At 45.0% G+C, this 25,101-nt stretch overlaps 1 protein-coding gene across 3 annotated transcripts; it reads left to right on the top strand.

Annotated features, from left to right (window-relative positions):
• The first annotated feature begins 1,743 nt into the window (after positions 1-1,743).
• Positions 1,744-24,168, top strand: txlnba (taxilin beta a). Of its 3 annotated transcripts, none has more exons than XM_029258202.1 (10): positions 1,744-1,832; positions 4,906-5,223; positions 7,909-8,000; positions 9,213-9,383; positions 14,331-14,525; positions 17,789-17,908; positions 19,270-19,344; positions 21,592-21,684; positions 21,951-22,046; positions 23,285-24,168. In XM_029258202.1, exons 2-10 carry the CDS (start codon positions 4,920-4,922, stop codon positions 23,876-23,878), a joined length of 1,740 nt encoding a protein of 579 aa, XP_029114035.1. In that variant the 5' UTR covers positions 1,744-1,832; positions 4,906-4,919; the 3' UTR covers positions 23,879-24,168. The 3 variants fall into 3 exon arrangements, with proteins under 3 accessions (XP_029114035.1, XP_029114031.1, XP_029114034.1); XM_029258198.1 differs by lacking the exon at positions 19,270-19,344 and adding an exon at positions 19,131-19,205; XM_029258201.1 differs by lacking the exons at positions 1,744-1,832; positions 19,270-19,344 and adding exons at positions 3,052-3,068; positions 19,131-19,205.
• Positions 24,169-25,101: the final 933 nt, after the last annotated feature.

The raw sequence follows: 25,101 nt of genomic DNA, 5'->3' as shown, positions 1-25,101 counted from the left end.
GTAACCTCGATTAGGGTATTTACCTTGATTTTGCTCCAGTGGGAATTATAATAGAAATTATTGTTTGGTAGCTTAGTTTACAAACCCGACAATGTAATTCACTATGGAAAATACTCAGTAACAATAAATATACATGATAAATTCTATAATGCACGATCAACAAATGGGGTGTGATGGACGACTTTGATGATGTTACATGATCTAGGTGTACAATATGTGCTGTGGCCAATGGGAAATGTGCCTTTGCTGCGTCAACAGCTGGTTTAATAAGGAGGATCTGAAGCAAAGGGCCTTACCAGCGATTTCCATGGACCCATTACCGGCATCGGGCATGAAATGAGGCCATTGAGATTCATGGCAGGGCCAGCGCTGGAGATAAAATTGGCAGCTGGATGGTTAATTAAAAAGCAAAGGTAATAGTAAACACACTTCCGAACCATTAAACACACATCACGGAAAGCAATATGAAAAGCTGCCTTTTTCAGTTAACAAATGGGCATTTTCTGTTCCACAGCTTGCAACGATTTTGCTCTTTGAAGTATTTTTTTCGCAATTAATTTGTCTCCCTTCCCCCCGATTGGTTGGAGACGTATCGGCCGATCGATCTGGCAGTTGCCTAATACCATGGCAATATCCCTTACCTTCCCATTGGAACACATCACCGATATTATGTTACGCCGTCGAGACAGAGGGAGTTGAGAGCCATATGGTAAACTGCATTGAAAGTGTTGTTTTCAAAACAAAAAAAAAAAAAAAAAAGGTTTCCAAAGGAATAAAACCGAATCACAGACGCAGTTCCCAAGAGAGGGTCTTTACATTGTATAATTTTAACGTTGTCGAACCACTCCTCGTATTACCGTTCTGTGGGCGACTTGATAACGATCAAGTACAAACACAGCTTCCACGCAAAACAGGAGGCATCTCAGGAGGCAAAGTTGTTTACGTCCCTCCGACGGTTCACTTTGCAAACGTGCGTGAGACGTGCCGCTTCGGGGCCGTTCGAAAAGCGCGGCTCCGGCTCGTATCCCACGGGAAAAGAAGCGCGGAGAGGCGGCCAAGCGAAAGCAACAGACGCGAAGGGCACTTCTGGTGACCTCTACCACCCCTGGCTTCTCTACAAAGGAGGATGATGGGAACTGGCCAGTACAGACTGCCTCGATCCACGTGCTAACACTCCCTGTTCGGAGGGGGGGTGATAAGGGCCCAACGGAATAAAAGCCATACCAGCAAAGAGAAAAGATTAGCATTTTGGCGTGGATGTCTTGCTGTGGTGTGAGCTAATTTCCATCTGATTATTTGTTTTTTGGGAGGGCGGCAAGTTTTACGGTAGTTTGGCACTGAGGGTTAAGCCAGTTGACCTAAAATCGCACACTGGGGGGTGGAAACTATAGCGGTGGGGTTAAGATAATGGAGCTAAGATGACACCGTAGGGTGTGGGCAGTTTGGCACTGAGGGTTAACCCGGTTCATTTAACGTTACGCTATGGGGTAGGTGAGGAGTATGGCAAGTTTGGATAAGCTATTGCTGCCGTGGCATAGGCGGACACCGTAGCAGTAGGGTTAACCCAACGGTGCAAAGATACACTATGGGGCAGGTGGGCACTTTGGCACTGAGGGCTTAACTCAATGGAACAAAGATCTTGGACCGAGCAAAAGGTCCCATTATATTGTCTAACAAGGCTTGTATTGGCGAGACCTTAGTTCTGTGGGGTTATTTTGGGGGGCTGAAGATGTGTGTGTGTGTGTGTGTGTGTGGTGTTGCCTATCACAGCTGTTGTCTCACTCATCGTGCTCCCGGCCTCGTTTTGCCCCCTCTTCTACCCCGCTAGCCTGGTAAGTAGCAGCTCCTTTGCTTTCTGCTTCGTTCTGGAACTACGTTTGTGTAGAAAATGATATTCATTAATTCTTTTGTTCATTCGTTCAGTCATTCATTCATTCATTCAATCTCCCACCATGGACTGAGGCTCCTCTCATCGTCCTTGTAGCGCTCTGACCTTGAATGGCCTAATCTCGTGTTTGCCAGGATTTTAAATGCTGTGTCATCTCGGTCTTCTTTATCATGTGCGCTTTGTACATCTCAATTCTGATGATCTGGGTATTTTAAAACTGAAAGTATTTCACCAAACTGAAAGTACATGTTAATTTTCATACAAAAAAAGTCGGAATTACCACTGACCCAATGCAGCGATATTAATACAGCATATAGAAAAACTTCAATATTTCTGCTCTCTTCGATTAAACATTCATTTCCGTATCTTCCACACGTGATGCGTGGGGCTAATTCTTTCTGTAGTCGTAATGAGCATTTTTGTAAAAACAAACAACGAGAAAAATTAACTTGTTTTGCTTATGTCTTGGATTTGTTCCATTACAAAGCTTTGAGAGAACAGCCTTAATTTATTTATTTTGGTTGCTTGTATCATAGGTTAGAACAGGCTAACATGTTGCATTTAGTGAATAAATGATAGCCCCAGGTATACTGACAAGTAATTAGGAATTAATGCTGATGTCAATGGCTTCCTCATTTGTTTTTCCGCTTGTATACAGAAGGGCCATCACTGACATCAATAGAGACGTGCTTGGAATAAGAAGTAGTTTGACCATATTTAGAAGGTCCAAAAATAGACGGTGGCTAAGGAACAGGTGCTGTGTGCCCGGTGGTGGCAGCGCGGCGGGCCTGGAGAGCAGGCTAATTTTACTTCATCGAGCAGACGCAATCATTGGGTAGCTGAGCCGGAGGATAAACAACCCCTGGGGCATTTTAAGCTCCGTCAGCGTGAAGGGGTCACACTGGGAATGCGTGCGCATCCAGGGCTTGGCGAATTCAGGGTGTGTGTGTGTGTGTGTGTGTGTGAGAGAGAGAGAGGAGCTTGTGATGGGTAGATAGGAAGGGCCTGTGTTTCTTTGATGGACCACAAGGGTTTCAGATGGTTCCCTTTTCATGTCTCGCTCATGAGGGCTTGAGGTTATACTGACTCTCTGAAGCTGTGACAACGCTTTGTTTCGGAAGAACCGCAAGTGAGGATTCGTACGTTTCTGGATGAATATATATCTCTTTGCTCCTGTGAGGTCAGAAAGCACTTGATATGAGACTGTTGAATGACCTTTTCATTTGGATTTACATTTATTTTTTTAGCAGACACTTCTCGCTTTTTATGTTGCAGCGGGGGGCACGGTGGTGTGGTGGGTTTCACCGGGTCCTGCTCTCCGGTGGTTCTGGGGTTCGAGTCCTGCTTGGGGTGCCTTGAGATGGACTGGCATCCCGTCCGGGGTGTGTCCCCTCCCCCTCCAGCCTTACGCCCTGTGTTGCTGGGTTAGGCTCTGGCTCCCCGTGACCCCGCAAGGGGAAGAGGTTTCAGATGGTGTGTGTGTGTGTGTTTTCTCCAAAGCGACTTCCAATGAACTCTATGTAGTGTTATCAGCCCACACACCTTATTCATCAAGGTGACTTACACTGCTAGATACACTACTTACAATAGGTCACTCATCCATACATCAGTGGAACACACGCTCTCTGTCACTCACACACTATGGGTGAACCTGAGCAGCAAGTCACTGGAGTGTGGGAGGAAACCAGAGCACCCGGAGGAAACCCACACAGACACAGGGAGAACATGCAAACTCCACACAGACTGAGCAGGGATCGAACCACATTCTCTCGCACCACCCATGTGCTATGAGACAGCAGTGCTACTCACCGTGCCGCCCCTATAAATTTAAGTAGAAAATAATTAATCGATTAATCAAAATTACTTGATCTGAAGAGAAGGAGCGTGTAATGCAGGAATGGGCATTGGGTAGGGTAGAGTTCAAGGAGTTCAGCTACTAACTTGGTTCAAATCCCTAGAGGTGCTCTTGAGTGCAGTGCTTAACCACCAGTAAAACCAGTAAAATTGTATTCTGCCTTGGAAAAACATGTCAGCAAAATCATGATAAATGCATATTGTTGACAGTTTGATGCTGATAATTTAGTTTGTTTGGACGTATCTCTTCTTGTTTATGATGGCGTGTCTCGGCCCTTCCCAAGACGAGCAAGGATGATCAATCCCTTTCTGACGCACAGCTTAATATAATTAGTTTTATTATGTCTATGCATTGTGACTTACATGGAGATTAACTACCGAGGGAAGTTCGCCCACAGGTCATCAAGAGAGCCGCAAATATTGACTCTGTCCTTGTCATTTTCAAAGAGATATCTCTTAATAACCAGATTTAATTGCACTGATTTACCAGCTGATTTGAGTGGAATTTCACATTTCATTGGCTTCTTCCATCATGCTTGGCTTAACACGTTTCCTGCACTGCAAATGCGTGCGTTTGAAAGAATGGGGGGAACATTAGTTATTCTCAATTAAACTCGAAACGCAGAGATTTTATGCGACTTATTTCCGAAAATTCGAAACAGCCCATCAGCCTGTGTGACAACTGTAATGAGCAACATATTAATTCTCCTTCCTCTACAAATTAATATATTTTCTCGTCACTTACATGTCATAGCAGGGTCGTATGTTAACAGGTAGCGGCGGTTAGCATTGCGGGTGTCATACAGGACTCGCGGTCAACTGCCGACTGATGTGAGTCCCAGCAGGGGCCTTTCTGTTGCGTCCTCAAGGAAGGAAGCTTTATTCTCCTTATATTACGTGAGGCCTTTGTTGAAGGTGATTTAGAATGCCAGACGTGCAGCTTTAGTATGATTTATCCATTTAAACAGCAGGGTATCCTCGCATCATAAATTCAGGATTCAAGCCCAGGTCGGTCAACTACGAGGAACTCTAACCGCTCGCTTAGCTTCTTGTATGACACGTAAGGTCTGTTAAAGAAGTCCATCTGCTGAGGAACTACGCGAACATGTCCTTTGAGTAAAGCGTGAGCAATCGGGGAGTAACGAGTAGGCTTTTGATTTCAGGTTCATCTGCGAGAATGGAGAATAATCTAGAGGTCACCGCTGATCCAGCACCCCAAGTCCAAATCAATGGGATGGACAAGCCTTGCGAGGACCCTTCCGAGGACTTCAGTCGGCAGCTGGAGGACATTATCAGCACCTATGGGTCGGCCGCCAGCCCGCCGGAGCGGCAGGATCCCACCCCGGAGGCGGAGGAGACGGAGGAGGCCCCGGAGGACGACGAGGACCCCGATGGAGAGCAGGGCGAAGGGGTCACAGCTGCTCCGGACACCGAAGGCAGCACGCAGCAGCCATCGGAGAAGAAGCTGCGGAAAGGGCTAGGTGGGTGGGGGTTCCGGGATCTGCATCTCGCCGTGGTGTCAACGGAGGTGTCGGCGATCGCGGAATCGATACGAGCCGTTTGCACGTTTTAAAACTTCAGCTCACGGCATCATGCTGACTACGTCAAGAACAGCCGCACGACACATTCCAATCCTCTGATCGCACATCCGCTTCTTAGTTCGTATAACGAGTTGTTGTTTTCGAATACGTGCTGGCGGTACGTCCGCCCCTCGCGGACGCGGAATCCCATCATCCCCCTCTCTATACCTGTAGTTCAGCAAGACGCGTGTTTATTCCGCTCCGCTCAGCTGTAACTAATCTGCTGTTGTTGGAAAGCCGTTGCCGACGGGGAGCCGGAAGAGGCCGTATATCACGACGACCCAAGGGGGAGCGTAGCGCTTGAGTTACAATTCAAAGGCTAATCAATTGACAGGACATTTGTCAGAATTACCCACGGGCACGATGCCCACCACTCCCATGCGAGCTCAACTCGCACAGCTTTTTATAACAATGATGTAAGCAAGGAAGCATATTTGTTTTTCCATTTGAAAAATAGATAAATGATTGATCGCCCTTCTGTTTCACGGGGTAAAGTTGCTGTTCCATTATGCACAATTTAGCGAGATCCTCTTTTGTGACATCAGCGCTTATAATATGGTACGACACATTAAGGAGCGAGCAACAGATGTCGTTTTCTCGTTCCTTCTGACGCAGGGTCTCTGCATTTCTGTGACACATTCATCGACTCCTAATTCAGCAGAATGCTCGGTCTATCAATCAGAATGCAAATGTCATTAACGCTAATTTTCTAAGAGGGAGAAAAAAACACAACTGAAAGATACTGTATATTGGCTTTTCTGTACTGAAACCCGTGTCATTTAAAATTTTGCAGGAAATACTGAGCTTCATATTAGTGAATAACCACAAAACAGGACAATAGAAACACTGATGTCATGGAAGTTTTTAAAATGTTGATTTAGGATCAGCTTTTGTTTAGAAATACTTTATAATTTGAGATATGATGTAAATGAAAAATGTGAGTTTTTTTTGTCAGAATGCATGTGTATTTCTTTATTTTTATTTTATTTTTTTTTTATTTATTTATATTTAGCATTCTGGGGATGCGGTGGCGCAGTGGGTTGGACCGCAGTCCTGCTCTTTGGTGGGTCTGGGGTTCGAGTCCCGCTTGGGGTGCCTTGCGACGGACTGGCGTCCCGTCCTGGGTGTGTCCCCTTCCCCCTCCGGCCTTACGCCCTGTGTTGCCGGGTAGGCTCCGGTTTCCCGTGACCCCGTGAGGGACAAGCGGTTCTGAAAATGTGTGTGTGTGTGTATTTAGCATTCTCTTTCATAGTTGGAAAGTCTTACATGCTCAGTATCAATATTCACTTGTCCAGGGTCATGGTGGTCAAGAGCCTATCCCAAAATATTCTCACTCCATCGCACTGTAATCACACCCACTCATTCACTCACAAATAGACACAATACAGGTTATTTAGAGTCACCAATTCAGATGAAACACATGTCTGTGGGAGGAAACCAGAGCACCTGGAGGAAGTTACCAGGAGAACATGCAAATTTCACATAGACTGAAGAGGAATCAGACTTACACAATATTTCCCACACTACTCACTGCACCATTGTGGTTCCCTTTAAAACTTTTAGACATCACAAAAACATTTTCATAAGCATAGTAATTTTGAGGTTGACTGGCCATCATCAGATTTTTATTAACACCACAACTATGTTAAATTACTCAAAGGAAATAAAGTATTGATCAGCACAGAAAAACTAGTCTTACAAGTATTTAGCATCAGGCTGAACTAATGGTAGGGGTAAACTTCAAAACAGGCCAAAAATATGTTAAGCTATTGCTACGAGATAACAATAAACCAGATGTTGGGCAGCATTTTTTTTTTATATTACGTCAAACATATAAAATGTGTGTGGGGTTTGCAAGTTCTCCCTGTGTCTGCGTTGGTTTTCTCCGGGTGCTCTGGTTTCCTCCCACAATCCAAAGACAGGCTGTTTAGGATCCCCCATAGTGAGTCAGTGACAGAGAGAATGTGTTCCACTGATGTATGGATGAGTGACCCAGTGTAAGTAGTGTATCTAGCAGTGTAAGTCACCACGGTGAATAGGGTGTGTGGGCTCATAACACTACATAGAGTTCATTGGAAGTTGCTTTGGAGAAAAGCACCTGCTAAATAAATAAATATAAATATAAATGTAAAATGGAGTATGTTACTTCTACAATATTAGCAGATTCTGCAACAGAGAACATAAAAGTGCTTTGAAAACATCACTTTAGTGGCACTTTTACCCCAAAAACCCCTGCCTACTGTAGGGTTTAGTCAACATGAAGAGAAGCGTTTCTTCAGCTTCGGTTCCACGAAAGTGCTTCAGAAATCCGAAATGCCACGTGAACTCCGGAACAGAAACCAGGTCCGGCCGCAGATGTAACTTAATACAGGATTATGTGTTTATATTTTTCCCAATAGTTTGCTTTTCTTCACCATGGGTGTCTGGACATAAAACCTTGTCATGCTGTGAAGCCTCAGCCTGAAGTTGATGTATTTCAAAACTCACTTACAGAAAGCTCCCCGCTGTTTCTTTTCCCCCCTTTTAGTTTTTATTTTATTTTATATATTTTTCGTAACTCTGCGTGACTTCCCACCACCCGTGCAGGGAAAGAGGCAGCGCTGCTAATGCAAAGCTTGAACAAACTCGCCAGTCCGGAGGAGAAACTGGAAACGCTGTTCAAGAAATACGCAGAGTTGGTGAGTGTGCCCCCCCCCCCCCCCCCCCCCGATCCCCCCATCCCCCTATCCCCCTATCCACACCCCCACCCCCGCCGGGCCGAGCGCTTGTTGAATAGATGAATAACCACCGGTATCAAAACACACAGGAGAGGAGGATTTAAAAAAAATAACAACCAAAAAAGAACTGGGAAAAAAACACTGACAAAAGAGCCATAAAAGGGCCTGGTGAAGTTCTTCAAAGTGGTTCAGCTTGTACCGGAGTGACCTAAATATTCAGAGCTCGAGGCAAGGGACGCGCTGAGGAAAGGACTGCATGCAGCCATATGCTGCGCAAGATGGAGACGGCAAGCGTGTCCGATCACATCGGGAGGAGAAAGGGTGCGAAGCGCAGATCGGATAAACTCACACATACGATTGTGTGTTTCAACAAAAGGGGAATGAGCAGCGGGTCACTTGGGCAGCAGGTGGTGTAGGGGTTAGAGCTGCTGCATTGCTGTCAAAGGACAGGGTTCAAATTCTGTTGAAGTACCCTAGAGCAAGGACCGTTATACGGTGATACTGTAAAAATTGCCAGGCGGTATGAATGGGATCCTTGATGGAGTGGTACCCTGTCCATGGTGTACCCTGCTTACCCTAGAGCCTACACCTCTGGGAAAGGGTTTGGATTACTGTAACTGAGCACTGGACAAACAGCCATATGGATGGATGGATGGATGGATGGATGGATGGATGGATGGATGGATGGATGGATGGATGGATGGATGGAGCTCAACATACAAGCCTACTATGGGGAAGTAGGTGGTACAGTGGTTAGAACTGTTGCCTTTGGACCTGGTGAACTCAGGTTCAGTTCCCACCTCCTGCTATTGTACCCTCCAACAAGGTACTTACCCTAAATTGCTCTCAACAGACAAAAGCATCAGCAGAATGAATTAATGTAATGTAACATTGTAAGCTGCCATAGAGAGTGCCAACTAAATGAGTAGGTAATAGTAACATTAGGAATTTGCAAGTAGATTTGGGAGCAGGTTGTGGTGAATAACATCATTAATTAAATGTCAGACTGTGCAAAGATTGATACTAATGCATACCCCTGTCTCAGCTGGCTTCCCAGAATTCCCTTTCTCGTAGCCACTTGTCTACCTCTATGAATCAGGTCTATGAGGGTTGCCTTGAGGTTGGTGGTTGTAGGCTCTGATGCAGGTGCGGTTGTGTGTGTCCTGCCCACAGGTGGAGGAGCGGCGGGCAGAGCAGCGGCAGCTGGGTGCCCTGCGGAAGAAGCATGCCCAGACGCTGAAGGAGAACGAGCGGCTCCAAGGCGAGCACAACCGTGCGGTCTTGGCCCGCAGCAAGCTGGAGGGGCTGTGTCGAGAGCTGCAGAGGCACAACAAGGCCCTCAAGGTGGGCTTCTCACCCCTCTGCAAACCTCCACACTGAGGCTGTTTCTCCCTCTTCCGCACCCCACGTGATCTCCCGTAGGTGTGTTTACAAGCCTTTCAACGGAACAAAATTTGCATGTTTCCCCCTCAAAGGATTACAACTTCGTATAATTATTCAAAACTCACACCAATGCTAGAAACACAACAATAAGGTCAATGTCTGTCTTATCTCCTGTCTCGAAATTCGGTTCAGTTCTAGTCACTGTGGCCAGATGGCATATGAAATGTCAAATTGGGGCGAGCATAAAAAAAAGACATAATAAAAATTGCAGGGAAATAAGTATATTACTCATACTGACACAGTTATGTGAGAATTCGTAATATTTACTGAAATGGAATTGTGCTGATAGTTCTGTAAGAAGACGTGCAATTATCACCAAGAGCATTAATAGTACTGTCCGTCACGGGGGGGAGCGGGGCTCAACGAGACATGGAAACACCTGTTATTTTATTTAATTTCAATCAATTTGCTCGCTGTTTCGAAACACTGGTTGGATTGGACCTTGTGCAGGGTTCGGGTGATGCTCTCATCTCAATGAAGTGAGCTTGGAAAGACAAGCAGCAGGTTTCCTCAAAAATCACATGGCGCATCGAATAATGTTAACGATCTTAAAATTTTGCATTTTGAAAGCTGCTTCTCACACAACACAAAAAAGACTCAGGAATTAAATTACGGTACATTCGTGTATTTAGCAGACACTTTTCTCCAAAGCAACTTCCCATGAACTCTATGTAGTGTTACCAGCCCACACACCTTATTCACCACAGTGACTTACACTGGGTCACTCATCCCTACACTCTTTCTGTGTCACTCACACACTATGGGTGAACCTGAACAGCATGTCTTTGGAGTGTGGGAGGAAACCAGAGCACCCAGTGGAAACCCACACAGACACGGGGAGAACATGCAACCTCCACACAGACTGAGCAGGTTCAAACCCTTGTCCTCTCACACCACTCAGGTGCTGTGAGACAGCAGCGCTACACGCTGTGCCACCACTCCTAATAGCCTAATGTGCTCTATATGAACCATTGTTCTGCAATTTTAAGGTTGCTGGTTCAAATCCCACTCTTGCTGCATTGCCCTTAATCTAGGTACTTTCCCTGAACTTCTGGAGTAAGAATGAACTGCTGTATAAATGGGTAAATCATTGCAAACTTGATTATCTGACACCGTAAGTCACCTTGAACAAACTGTGTTGCCTTAATGTATTAATAACCAAAAGACCCTTGTGGAGATTAATGGGAAACTGTTAATATGAGCAGTTCATTTCATATGCATAATTTATATAATGTATTGAGGTACTCAGGCATAAAGCTACAAGGGGTCAGCAATTAAATAGTTTAGACACATAATGCAAGTCAGTCAGATGTAGGTTTATTTGGCTAAAAAAATGCAGTAAAAAAGCAGCAATCCACACCGCAGAGTTCCACATCTGCCCATAATTAGGAATATTTCATAAGATTAGGTTTTAATTTTCATCAGTGGTCTCCAGCCTCTATGTAAAAGATACTGTATTTCACAGCTGAAGAGACTGCAGTTCTGTCCACGGTTTAGATGCAGTTTTACATCGAGCGCACGCTAACGTACTGTGTTTTTTGCAAACGCTGCTTCTCTTCCGCTCTCCTTCGGACTGACCCCGGGTCACCTTGTACCCGTCCCCCATCTGAGACCTTCCAGCGATTTGCCTTCCCATGGCTGCAGGGAGCACTTCACATTTTGTGCGCTTGTAGTACTTTCTCCCTGACAGGCAAGAGGCTTCGCTCAGGATTCGCAGCACCTGCCCTTTGACCATAAATCAAAGTGCGGAAGAAAAACCTTGGAGCAGAAAGCCAGAGGATGAGCTCATGTCCCCTGATATACTTGAGCATGACAGTTTGACCCGCTGATCTTTCTATTTTTAAAACCGGGAGCCTTGGTCCAGGTTTGTGTTGGGAGCAGCAGGTTGCTCGGCGATTAAGGGGCTGTATTTCAGACCTGCTGGCTGTACGGTCAAGTGTTTGTTGAACCATGGTGTTTTATAGCAAATTGGACAAAGGGGCGAAACCTGAAGACATGCAAATTAACTGGGGTGTAACACCTTCTTAGGTACAACGGGGGCTGGAAAAAAATGACAACAGTTCTCAGTGGAGTTATACACACATATCTCAAGGGGGTATATTGAGGGTGACTTCAACACGGGGGGTAAAAATCCCCCCTCCACCATTACCTGCTAGTGGGTAGAGCTGCATCCTTCAGATCCGGTAGTTACTGGTTTGAATCCCGCCTACTACTGTTGTACCCATGATCAAGGTACTTACTCCAGTAAAAAATTACCCAGCTCGATGAACTGTAAGTAGCTTAATGTTGTGCGTCTCTTCCAATCACTTTTACATTTATTCACTTAGCAGACGCTTTTCTCCAAGGCGACTTACATCGGATACTATGTAGCGTTACCAGGCCACGCACCTTATTTACCAAGGTGACTTACACTGCTAGACACAGTACTTACACTGGGTCACTCATCCATATGCTTTGGAGAAAAGCATCAAAAATGTGAATTAATCCGACGATCTAAACCACAAATATGGTAAAAGTGTCTGCTTACTGGATGGGCAAAGGTCCTCAGCCTGTATTGCCGTGGCGAAAAAGAACACGACTAGATAAACGGGCAAATTTCAAAATGTGCTCATCGTTTTGGACCTGCTGAGCAATTATATAATGTCAGTGATTTTTGCTGTTTTTTTTTTTTTTTTTAACTGAAGATCTGAGTCTCTATTTGTTCCATCTGCCGCTCGATTTATCTTCACCTTCACAACGAAGTTGCAGATTGTGTCAATTTATTCCGCAAACGAGCAGCGTTCCCTTATAGCCGGGCTCGCGCGGCGGCGGCCTGCGTGATGTAGAAATCTGCTGCGCCTTTTGCTTCCTCGTATTAGCCGAGGTTAAAGACAAACAGCGGTTCTCCTCGTCCCTGATTTTCTCGGCTGCATTTTAATCTCCCGCCCACAGGATGCTGAGCAACTCTTCGGCCCACCTACTACATCACGGTTTAAATTTATCTCGCGGCGTCCACTGATACTGGTGCAATTAGCCTGACGGCTCTTTTCGGTGTGTTTTCCGCACTCCGGGCTCATGGTCGGCGGTTGGACGCCGCGGGTCCAACCGAAAGGTCTGGACCCGGACCCGGACCCGACCCTCGAACCCCGGAGCACGAATGGGCCGTTGCGCCACCGAAAAACCACACAATGAATGACGCGTGCTGCGGACAGGCGTCGTGTGGGCGCGTCTGGCCTCATCGCCGTTTGCAGTTTGCGCCGTTCTCCGGCTCTAGGAGGCGTGATAATCCTCGTGGCCTATTTTCGGATGCCGTCGCAATGTTTTCCAAATGAGTAATGTTTCCATTTGACAGCCGGGCCATCAGAGGTGTTCCCCACCAGGCAGCACGCTCCGTTTCCTAATCATCTTTAACGTGCACAAAATAACCACCGAAACCTCCTAAGTACGACAGCGAAAGTATTTTATACGTTCGTGGACGGAAGCTTTACTTCGGACGCAGTTTATTTCCCCAGTTTTTGCCGGCGTTTTCATTTTTAAATTGTTTCGCGCTAACGGTGAGCACCGTCAGACGGCCGTTAACGAACCGTTTATGAAACCATTAACCGATGCAGGCCTTTCGTGCGCAACTGCTTTTACTGATGCATGTATGAATATTAAGATGTCCTATTAATAACAATTAAAATTGCAAAAGTATGTAATGCTCAGCATCGGGTGCAGAACCCATGTTGGTTTCATTCTTCCCTCCATATCCGCCTAAAGTGACTCGTCCCATTTACCCTAAACTGGGAGTCTGCAATCCCGGTCCTGGTGGACACATTTTCCAGCTCTCTTTAAACCACTAAGAGCCTCAGTACTAAGCGAGAAAATTAATTTAATTAGGAGAATAATTAGTTTAATTGAGCATCTAAGTGCTTAGATAGAATAAAAATGTGCATATACACCAACCCGCAGGACCAGGACTCGTGTCTCGCAATATAAACCAATAATGAGTCCTCATAAAAACCACTCGCATTATCCAAAATAAACAAAATAATAAGCTACAGATACGATATCTCTGAGCTCCAACAGCTGCTCAGTTTGTTGTTCGTACTGGAAAAAACTATTTCCTGACACCTCTCTCCAAGGTTATCTTCAGCGTTCCGTTTGTACACTAATCTAGTTATTGTTATTTGTCAGTTTATCCGGCAGATTAATTATTACTCTATCAGTTCAGGGTAAATGCCTTGATCAAGGGCACCGTAGCACCAGTATGGATTTGCACCCAAGTGCTTTGGTTGGAAAGACAACGGAGTTAATCGGTGTGCTACCTGTTGGCCTAGACATTTCTATGTGGATGAATGAATGAATGAATGAATGAATGAATGAATGGGAGCGCAGTGCTACAAGCTCACTGATGAAGCTCATCCCAGCTAGTTTCCTTGGTTTCCCAGGGGAAATACTCTGTTTCACTGTGGCTCAACGAGCCATTTGACCTACCTGTCCACACCAGGGCAGGGGGAACGAGGCTCCTGTCGCAGATTCAATTTAGTCATCAGGGTGATGTGTCCCCCCGGGCTCTCCCCAGGGTGCAAAGAGCGGCTTTAATTGATTCACCTGCGCCAGGTGGGAGCTTGTGTTTGTGCCATTAGCAAGCGCTGGCAAACAAACAGATAAAACCCCAGAGGAAACGTCCAACCATGCTTGGTTTATTCTCAATTAGCTGAATCTGAAAACCGTCGTTTCAGAAACGGAAGCTGGGGAACAGGTGTGTGTGTGTGTGTGTGTGTGTGTGTGTGTGTGTGTGTGTGTGTGTGTGTGTGTGTGTGTGTGTGTCAAGAGATGGCTGGTTCAGTCATGTCACCGCTGTCTTCCTCCCCTCCATCCTGCCAGGAGGAGTCAGCCCAGCGGTGTCGAGAGGAAGAGCAGAAGCGCGAGGAGATCTCGGTCCACTTCCAGAACACTCTGACGGACATCCAGGCGCAGATCGAGCAGCAAAATGAACGCAACAGCAAGCTCCGCCAGGAGAACAATGACCTGGGTGAGAAGCTGAACGGGATCATCCAGCAGTACGAGCAGCGAGAGGAGGTACGGCCCCTCGCCGTGAAAGCGCACCGCTTCGAAAGGGGTTCACCTCCGCATGACGTTCTCAATGAACGGAAACGGGCCGGGGAGTCGTGGTATTGAAAAGTTCTTTGGTGTGCGGTTCAACACACATATAGAATAAATACTCTGCATATGCAGATAAGGGTTAGGCTTATTCCGGCAGAAGTATGCTCTCCTATCCAGAAGCAGTCTAACTATATCTTTCCACGAACAACGTGGAACATCCAAGCATCTAAATGATCAACGTTCACACACCTCTCATTTGGTATGTATTTGTATGGTCTAAATAAAACGCTGCACCACATGAAGCCGTGAAGAGGCTGACTCGGGTCCCCATCGAGAAGAAACTCGCAGGTAGGAGGACTTCATAGATATATCTTCAGCTATAAGGAGGACAAATGGTGGGCCTGCATGAGAACTTCTGCCTTCCGCAGCTTTGAAGCACATGCCCTCGTAGCGCCACGCTGAGCTGTGTTGTGTTTAATCTCCCGGGGCACGCTGGGTAATACTGCATACCACACAGGACTTGTGACCATGCCAGCTTAAGCTCGTTGAAAGGCTGGGAGCAGGATGCGTCCGCTTACCTTTTTTCTAGTTTCAGTGTCATTGGGGGAAAGAACCGTCTCCAGTGCCATCCACTGGTCAGACAGCAAAAGTGTAGACAGCAGCATGACGGAGGGTGAGAAATCAAGACCATATACATATTTATATATAGTGTTATGATATTAAACAATAACCGGATACTTAATCAAAAAGACCAGCAGGGAGCATAGTGCTTAGACTTGTGCCCTTTGGGTCTAAAGGTTACAATCCCACCTACTGCTGTAGTGTCCTTGAGGAAGGTGGTTGCCCTAAATTGTTACACTAAAAAAAAAATTGCACAGCCATATGATGATTCAGCTGTTTATAAGTTTATCTGGAAAATGCAAAATCTTAAGGAATACATTGAAATGTATTACTGCAGGTTAAAATTGCTGCTGTTGTAGTGATCAGTATACCAACCAACCAATGTCCACAACCGCTTGCCCCGAGTGGAGTCCCGGTGAACCGAGCCTAACCTGGCAACAGAGGCGCAAGGCTGGAGGGGGAGGGGACATACCCAGGACGGGACGCCAGTCCGCCGCTATGCAGCCCAAGCAGGACTCGAACCCAATACCCGCTACACAGCAGGCCCTAGCCAAACCCACCGGAGTGATCAATATAATTAACTTGAATGTACACAGTAAGAATACCTTGAAGTATCAATGGTTAAATCATTGTTAGCAACTTAGTGTTCAAACCGAAGACTATAAGTCACCTTGGAGAAAAGAATTGGCTAAATAGATAACTAGTCGTAATTGTCTGTGTGGGTCTCACGAATATAGCTCATATGAGAGAAACCAAATTCTCAGAAAGGAGCTTAAAAACTGCTCTGTAGTTCAGAGTTAATTTTCAAATTTCACTTCGGCACGCGGAAGAAAATTTCCAAAAGGGTGTTCAGCTGTTACCAGCCGATTGCTTCCTTGCATGAGTTTGAGCATGTTTGAATCGGAAAAATCAAACGGGCGAGGCGTCGAAACCAAAGGGTTTTGTGCCAAAGCGGCCCTTAAGACAGAGGTCATCGCGACGCCATCGAGGGACATCACCACAGCCCACGAAAGGCCTCTCTGAGAAATAGGCACCACGAAACACACACTCCTCCCAATCCATGAACCTCAGCATTCTCCACTGCACCATCTGTGTCACATCAGAAATTACCAAATGTGTCCCTCAGCTAAACATCGGCCCGTAGGGTGTGACTGCAGTTAACATACGTGTGTTGAGTTGAACAAACTCGGTAAAAATCCTCATTCCGAATGCAAACTATGATTCTGTAAAAATAAGCAAGAAGCCACATTCACATGAGCTCTATGTGCAGTCATGCATAAAAGTAGAAGTAGGGTGATAAGAAATTGTTACTGGAATTTCACAGTTTGAGTTGTTAGTTGGTTAAGACTTCAGTGGCAGAGGTTGCCAATAGTAAGGACACAATGAATTGCACTGATTTATGGAAAAGAAGGACGATGCTCAAGGAAGTGAAGATTATTAAATTAGGGTTAAAATGGAAATAAAAAATTATGAACCCACAGACATGATTCTATTTAAATGTGTTTTTGAAACCATGTACCCCAACTGTGCGACATGATGCTCATCATATTTGTCTTTCCTCTTCATTTCAAACGGCACTTCTTAGGGCATGCACGGGTCTTGGGGCAAATTGCATATTTCATATCCCGGAATTTTGAATATGTGGTTACTGATACTGTGTCAGAAAGCTGCGGGCACTTTTTCATGTAACTTCCCGAAATATTTTCAAAGACATTAAAACTTACTTCACAGTGAAAATATGACAGTGCCAAGTCACATTTCCCTCCCCTGCTTAAAAAAGCTGCTGCACCCAGATAGGACGGATACCCAATAATTCAAATTTGCGATTGTCATTCGGCAATGATCCACCCTACAGTCACTCGTTTTCAAGGAGACTGTTGGCTGAAAGAGCGTTTGGCGGTATGAATAAAAATCACACTGAGCGGAGGTGTGAGAAATGCACCGTTCGGTGTGCTGAATGCATAATGAGGTCTAGTTTTTAGTGCGGCAGCCCTCGCCTTCAGTAGATGTACTGAAACACTATGTGCACATAGAGGAAGTTGTTCCTCAGAATCATTCGAGAAAACCATCATGACATGTGGGTATTCTTACAAATTTGGTTAGAAATTATATTTCATTGCTGTGGCGAACACCAGAAACACCCTCAACAAACATCTAATTGACTCAAGTGTCTAACTGATGTTTGCAAGAAAAGTCATTTGACCTGAATCATCATTCCAGAGAATTCTGGAAGATTTCATCACCCTATTGGAACTTCTGAAATAATCCAACCTGGTGACTTTGCCTTTGGGCTTTATTTACTTGTATTTGTAAATATTTGCACTTTTGTCAGTGATTTCGTTGCTGTGACTCAGTTCTGTTCTTCTATTTAATTTTTTTTTTTTTTTTTTAAAAAAAAAAAGCATCTCATAAATGGCCCGTGAACACAAAAATTATTTGCCGAGGCTGGATTTTGTGACAGCGTCTCATTCTTTTCGTCTTGTTCAGCCACAGGATAGCTGATTTCAGAAGTAGCTCTTTGTATTGTTTCCAGAAAACCAGAGAAAAACACTGGATATTAGAATTTTACCACAGTGTTTCCACCCCCCGTTTCATTTTGTTCTCTGTGCTTCTCAAAGCACCTGGAGAAGATCTTCAAACACCGCGACCTCCAGCAGAAGCTGGCTGATGCCAGACTGGAGGAGGCCAACATGCTGCTGCATGAAGCGGAAGAGAAGCATAAGCGTGAGAAGGAATACGTGAGTTGCGCTGTCGCTGTCCCTTCCCTTCAGTAAGATGCATGCTGTGAAAATGCATGTACAGCTACACACACACACACACACACACACACACACTGTCTGAAACCGCTTATCTCATGCGGGGTCGCGGCGAACCGGAGCCTAACCTGGCAACACAGGGCGTAGGGCTGGAGGGGAACGGGACACACCCAGGATGGGGCACCAGCCCGCCGCAAGGTACCCCATGCAGGGCTCGAACCCCAGACCCGCTACACAGCAGGCCCGCTGCACCACCATGCCCCCCTCGTACACTTGGGATACATGTAAACCTTTCATTATGTCACAATGTTCTGTTCATTCCAACCATATTCTAGATCTCTGGATCCTCACCTTCCAGCCACTGAGTTGCAGATGTTCGGACGCTAAAATCTCCCAATTGACTTTGTTTAAACTGCATTTTTATCACTTTGTAAAATTTGTTTGTTAAGGGACAGCAAACTGAGCTTATCTGGCAGGCCGACAGGCAACAGTGAAGTGCACCCACAAATAAATAGTGGTGTGAAACTGATTTAGTTCGGCTCCCTTCCATTGCATTAAATAACAAGAGAAGGAATATTGCACGTTTGTTGATCAGTCAATACCTGGCATTAAATCAAAGTTTGTGTAGACTATTTATATGTCTGCTTTACTGAGTTAAAAGTTAAGAAAAATGCTGCAACAGTCTTCCAAATTATTTTATTTTTTTATATATCAAAGCTATATCTGAAATTTTGACCGACGATAACCTGTGAATAAATTGAGGGACTCCGGTCTTTTGCTTTTATCGATTCTGGTATCTTAGTAAAAGTGGCTTTGGAGTTACAGACAAATCAACAAAGAGACTTTTGGTCCCAGTTGTATGTGTTAGACAAAGGACCCAGTGTAATCTAAGACTTATTGCTCAGATGGTTGGAAACAGATGTCAGCGTATCATATTTCTTTTTTCCTCAAGTCCCATAATGACATTTACATCTCCAGCACCACGGTGTTTGCGCTGATGTTTTACGTTCCATCTTTTTTCGTAAAGATGTGATTCTGAGATACTCCGGAGCAGTCCTCCCCAGGCTTCTGCATTAAATAGGATCTGTGTGGTGCTCTCTGCAGCATACATGATGTAGGTGTTTGCTTGGAACAAATGGGCTGATGCTGATGAGATGCCGGTGACAGAGGCCAAGATTAACCCTTTCGCTGTTTCTATTGATAGTTGCTTAAAGAGGCAATTGACAAAACAAAGAGCTGCTTCACAATGAAGGAGCAGGAGTTGGAGTTGAAGAAGCAGGTAAAGACGAGCGCTGTGACCAACCGGCACCCACCCTTCATGTTTTGTGTCTGTCTAACCACAGTTACTGACACAGGCCGCTGAGTGGAAACTGCAGGCTAGGCTTCTGAAAGAGCAGGAGACAGTGATGCGGGCACAGGTGAATATCCACATCCACCCACCCCCTCATGCTGCCGGATCACCTTCCCTTTGAGGTTAGAGGACAAGCTGAGGTCAGAGGTCAAAGAGAGTCACCCTGGAGCTCCACCAAGATGACAGATTGTAGGCTGACCAGATGCTCATTTGAAAATCATGACAGCTTTGAACAGTGACAGAAGGCAAAATTTTAAAATCACTTATATAAAGACCTTCATAGCAACATTCCAGTCTCAGCATCTTCTGGGCACCCTAAATGACTCACTACATGTCATTCACTGACACCTCGTCAGTAATTTCCTCACATTTACATCAGGTAAGCAGTACTAAGACGGAATCGTGTTGATTTAAATTTTCTCAAACTAATGATGGTCCAGAATGTTCTGAGACATCATGCAGGGTCACCTTAAGGCACAGAACAGGACAATGGCGCATCAGGCCTAACAGTGTTTTATACTCTTCAAGCGTGAAGGTCACTCAGCGCAGTAACTCCACGTCATCTCCAAGACTGACTGAGGTAAAACTGATTGGAGCACATGATGGAAATCTGACATAAACATTCTAATATTTATTTATTTAGTTAATGCCTCTGGACAACTTAAACGCAAGTTAAAATGTTGAATAATCGGCTTTTACAATGACTTACCCATGTATACAGCAGGGTACTCCTACTGCATCAGGAGAGCTGGTAGAGTAGTGGTTAGAGCTGCTGCCTTTAGGTCCAAAGGCTGTTGGTTCAATCCCCACCCTTAACTACAGTGCTCTTGAACAAGGTACCTACCCCCAATCATCCAGCAAAATCACCTAGCTGTCTAAATGGGAAAATAGTCATAAACTTGTAATAACTGTAACCTTAACATTGTAAGTCACTTTTGACAAAAGCATCTGCTAAATTAATGTAATCAGTTTGGGGTGAGTCCCTTTATCAAGTGTGGGATTCTAACCTGAGACCATCTGACTGCAAAGTGTTGTCTGTAATAACTATGTTACCTGCTCTTCCCATGTATGTATTGGTGCCAAACTCATAACGTAGATGCTTATATTTCACTGCAAGGGAAGAATATGTGTAGGATCAACATATAAAACAGCGTAGCTTAAAACAAGACAAAAGTCAGAATTATGTTCGTTTGCTGTTTTTGGTTTTGTATAACTCAGTGAGAGTAAAATTAAGTTAATTAGGAGGGTTAAATGGTTCCATCATTTTGAATGCCTAATCTTACAAGGACAAATGAATCTGCCATACACATAAATTACTGATGACAGTTTATGCGGTGTTAATGAATTACAGAGAAACGATACCATCATTTAAAGCCTTATGTTTTTCAGCGGCGCTATTAGAAGGCCTCCTTGGCTGATGGAAATGACACAGTAATGCTAAAACAAAAAGGATATTAAAATTGTATTCAATCTTCAGTTCAGTACGTTGGGACCTCGGACCATGTGGCCTGGAGGATCGAAGCTAAACGTTTTTTTTGTGTTTTAAAAATGAAGCCAGTTAATCAAGTTGTAACCATGTTCCTTGCCTCTAACAACAATAAATTAAATTAATCGGAGGTCAGACAAGCTGAATATGGCCAATGCACATTCAGTTGGTTTGGGTCATTGATAAATGTGAATAAATGCATACTGGAATACTGCATCTCCGCAGCACGTAATGGTCAGGGTCATTGCCTTGCAATTTGATGGTTCATGATTTGAATCCTCCTGTATTACCCTTGATTGAGATACTTGCTCTGAACTGATATAAAGAAGACCCACCTTTATAAATGGGCAAATCACTATAGGCAGCTAAGTGAACAAACCTAATATTATAAGTCACCTTGGAGAAAGATGTCAGCTAAATAAAAGTTAATAATTTCAGGAGAGGTGGTGGATAACAGGGAAGGTATTCCACTGTGTAGCAGTTTTTCTGGCTTGCCCTTAGGATAGACCTGTAGAAAATTCCTTTCTTAGCCTGGAGCATCACCAGAAGACAAAATATAAACTCTAAAACGATGTCAATGGGGGGAAAAAAAGCCTGAAGAAACTATAGCACTAAGCAACGTTGAAATATGTCATATGTCCCTCAAACCTGAATATTAAAGCACATGCAAAATATGCAAGCCATCATTGAACACATTCCTGAAAAGGGTTCACGGTCAAAAGAGGGTGGCCAATTTATTTGCTGCTTATTTAGATTTTTTTTTTTTTTTTTTTTTTTAAAAAAACTTCTGTGTCCTCGGCTGCAGTTTTGTCCTCCTTGTGTTGACAGCTCGTTCTGTATTCAGAGAAGTTTGATGAGCTGCAGAGCACTCTGGCCAAGAGCAACGACGTTTATGCCAGCTTCAGGAAGGAGATGGACAAGGTCAGAGGCGCCCTTTCATTGAAGCCATTTGTCATATCTTACTGTCAGTTCGGTTTCGCCTCACCAACTCATGACTATAAAAAGCTTTTGTTCCAGTTCTTACTCCATTTACCCCAAATTCACCCATACATAAGGCTGTCAAAAAAGTTACATTTTGCATTTATTGATTGAAATGAATGTATTAACTGATGCCCATAACCAGCAAAACATGTGCATGAAATAGAAAGAACTACATCTATGTACTGCTTGTTGGTCTTGTGTCGTAGATGTCGAAGAACATGAAGAAGTTGGAGAAGGAGTCCGGCACTTGGAAGACACGCTTTGAGAACTGCAACAAAGCCTTGATGGACATGGTTACAGATGTATGGTGGTCCTGTTCACTTTTCTCTCATCACTTTCATGAACAGTAACAGGCAGAAAGTCCAGTACCAACGTCAGAAATATGAAGATCCAAGACCTCCAAACGGAGGATTAAGACAGGATTCAGTAATCATGTCAATGACAGCCAAGGCTATTCTAGCATATCCCATAAGGTTTATGTGGCGACGGGGTTAGGCGCGTTTTTTGGCTTTACGTGCAGCGTCAGCAGCAGAGCGATGAAACATGCATGCAGACAATCACACTACAGGGAACTGAGTCACCGGTTGAACTGAAAATCATGTCTCTGAACTGTGGGAGAAAACCAGAGCTCCCAGAGGAAATCCACCCTTTAAGTGTAGCATCCTTTAAGTGGGTGGCACGGTGGCACAGTGAGTAGTACTGCCATCTCACAGTGCCTGGGTGGTGTGAGAGGATGTGGGTTTGATCCCTGCTCATTCTGTGTGGAGTTTGCATGTTCTCCCTGTGTCTGTGTGGGTTTTCTCTGAGTGCTCTGGTTTCCTCCCACAGTCCAGAGACATGCTGTTCAGGTTCCCCCATAGTGTGTGAGTGACAGTATAAGTCACCATGGTGAATAAAGTGTGTGGGCTGATAACACCACAGAGAGTTAATTGGAAGTTGCTTTGGACAAAAGCATCTGCTAAATAAGTAAGTGTAGAGTATGTACAGTAATAGCTACAGAAGTTGATGAAGTGCAGGTGGACAGCCTTACAGTACTATAGAGGAATCAATGAAAGGAAACTGTCCTATTGTGTTGTCTTATGATTAACTATCGAAGTAATTGTGTCCACACACACACACACACACACACATTTTCAGAACCGCTCGTCCCATACGGGGTCACGGGGAACCGGAGCCTACCCGGCAACACAGGGCGTAAGGCCGGAGGGGGAAGGGGACACACCCAGGACGGGACGCCAGTCCGCCGCAAGGCACCCCAAGCGAGACTCGAACCCCAGACCCACTGGAGAGCAGGACTGTGGTCCAACCCACTGCGCCACCGCACCCCTAACTGTGTCCATTTCAGGAGAATTTTGTGATATTCTAGGATAGACGGGTGTCACTTATGTGGTTCAAGAACACATAAAATTTGCCATTGAAACTAATGGTGATGATTGTATCTTCAAGTTATGAGGATTCACCTTATGAAAGATTTTGACTACATGCATGTGAAGGAAAGTCAGTCTTACTCTAACTAGTTTTCACCCATTTGGTCCCCTAGAGGTCGATTAAAGACAAGGAGTTTGAGATGTTCACGCTGAAGATCAACAAGCTGGAACGGCTGTGTCGGGCTCTACAGGAAGAGAGGAAGGGTCTGTACAAGAAGATCCAAGAAATCTGCAGGCCTGGAGAGAAAGTGGATGTGAAAGCTGTGGAGGTGGATGTCCAGGAAGAGGACGTGAGCCCTGAGAATGCCCCTGTCTCCGTCCCACCTCCGGTTTCTGCTCCACAACCAGCCTCCGACTCAGAGTCCACCTCCAGCTCCACCGCTGACTCCATCTCCACCTTCATCCCTGTGGAATTCCCTTTCACCATGGATATGTCCCGCTTAAAGGCGGAGCAGGAGCGTCTGGAGGAGCTTGCCGCCGCCCTCTTGAATCCTCACGAGGAGTCAGGCGAGGCGACAAACAGCGACGAGGAGGCGCCAATCAGTGCAGAGGTTCAGAAGAGCTCCGAGGCAGGGGAAGCGGCTACTCCTTTCGACAGCGGTCCAGTTTCCTCACCCCCGCCAGAGACCTCACAGTCGGCCCCTGCTGAGAAGTTGACACCTGGAGACACGCAAGGAAGCAGTGAAACAGGGGAATCGCAGGAATAACATCGACGGATGCCTTGACGTGTCTTGTAACTCAAGCAGCACCACACGAGTTTTCTATATCCTCCACTTCTAAATTTTGCTTGTATTGGTGTCAACTAGTCGGTTTTAATGGCTATAGATGTTTCTGATATCAATCAGTTTTTCGAAAGAGACCTTTGCTGTCTTGAACCAGGTCTTTTATATAGAATGCTTCATACTCTTAAAGTGGATTTGCCCGTGCACATGAGTGCTTTCCTCAGAAAAAATCACAGCAGTGTATTTATTCAATAAAGCTCTCCAGAGTATCACAGCAGCAGTGTGTCCCTGGTGTATCACACACAGTGTTGTTTTTCCTCAAATAGCACCTATAAGCTCTGAGAGTTTGCTGTTCAAAGACATAAGGCAGCAAACATTGAAGGAATACTCGGCCAATGTGCTTCTGATGTTCTATATCAGTCACTGAGGGATCTGTTTTTACCGTTACTTCAGGGTATACTCATCGATCTCATAACACTACTTTGAGGAATACATCATGATTCCGTCTTACTCCGGTTTGGAAACATTGCCGCTACAGGGGTTTCCATGGTAACGCACATCCAAAAAAGAAAATCCTGGTCTCACTTGGAGGGCAATCTGTGTCTGACAGTCAGCATCCCATGAGTGCAGAAGTACTACAGCAGCAGCACATGACGTCGTATTTTTTTCTGCAGAAAATAACGGCATTACATTAACTCAAATCCTATCCCCCATCAAGGGCGCCAGAGACGCGTCGGACGTCAAGGGCACCCGGTCACCATGGCAACTCCCTCTGCTCCTCCATCTTGGACATCAGCAGTTTGCGTTGCTTGACATCACAAGTGAAAATAATAAACACGCCAAGGCCTGAGGGTAAAGCAGACGCATATAAAAACAAGGTCACCCAAACCTTATAACGGAAATATAGAAATCAGTTATTACGCAAGCCTTTTACTGGTTATAAAAGAACATATTTGCTGAAGTTAAAAAAATTTGAACTATTTATGAGTCACAGTACAGTATATCAATTCAATTCTTTTCCTCGGCGCATGCTTTGCCTATTCTTTCATCATATTTAAAAATGACACCATCCACGCCACTAGCCATGACTTGAGCAACAAATGCATGCTAGAAACATAATAAACCCAGCTGGTACAGCATGAGACAGCTCAGCATCCAAAAATTTGATTTGATTTTCTTTTTCTTTTTTAAATGTTGTCTTTTATGGA

This window comes from Scleropages formosus, chromosome 1 (genome assembly GCF_900964775.1).
Source record: "Scleropages formosus chromosome 1, fSclFor1.1, whole genome shotgun sequence".
NCBI classification, from domain to species: domain Eukaryota; kingdom Metazoa; phylum Chordata; class Actinopteri; order Osteoglossiformes; family Osteoglossidae; genus Scleropages; species Scleropages formosus.
This window is presented reverse-complemented; position numbering and strand designations above follow the sequence as displayed.

Bases quoted from the DNA above. Each gene is read 5' to 3' on its own strand.
- txlnba (XM_029258202.1), top strand. From the start codon at position 4,920: ATGGAGAATAATCTAGAGGTCACCGCTGATCCAGCACCCCAAGTCCAA. The intron at 19,345-21,591 runs GTGAATATCCAC...TTGTGTTGACAG, and splicing joins AGACAGTGATGCGGGCACAG to CTCGTTCTGTATTCAGAGAA. The intron at 21,685-21,950 runs GTCAGAGGCGCC...CTTGTGTCGTAG, and splicing joins TCAGGAAGGAGATGGACAAG to ATGTCGAAGAACATGAAGAA.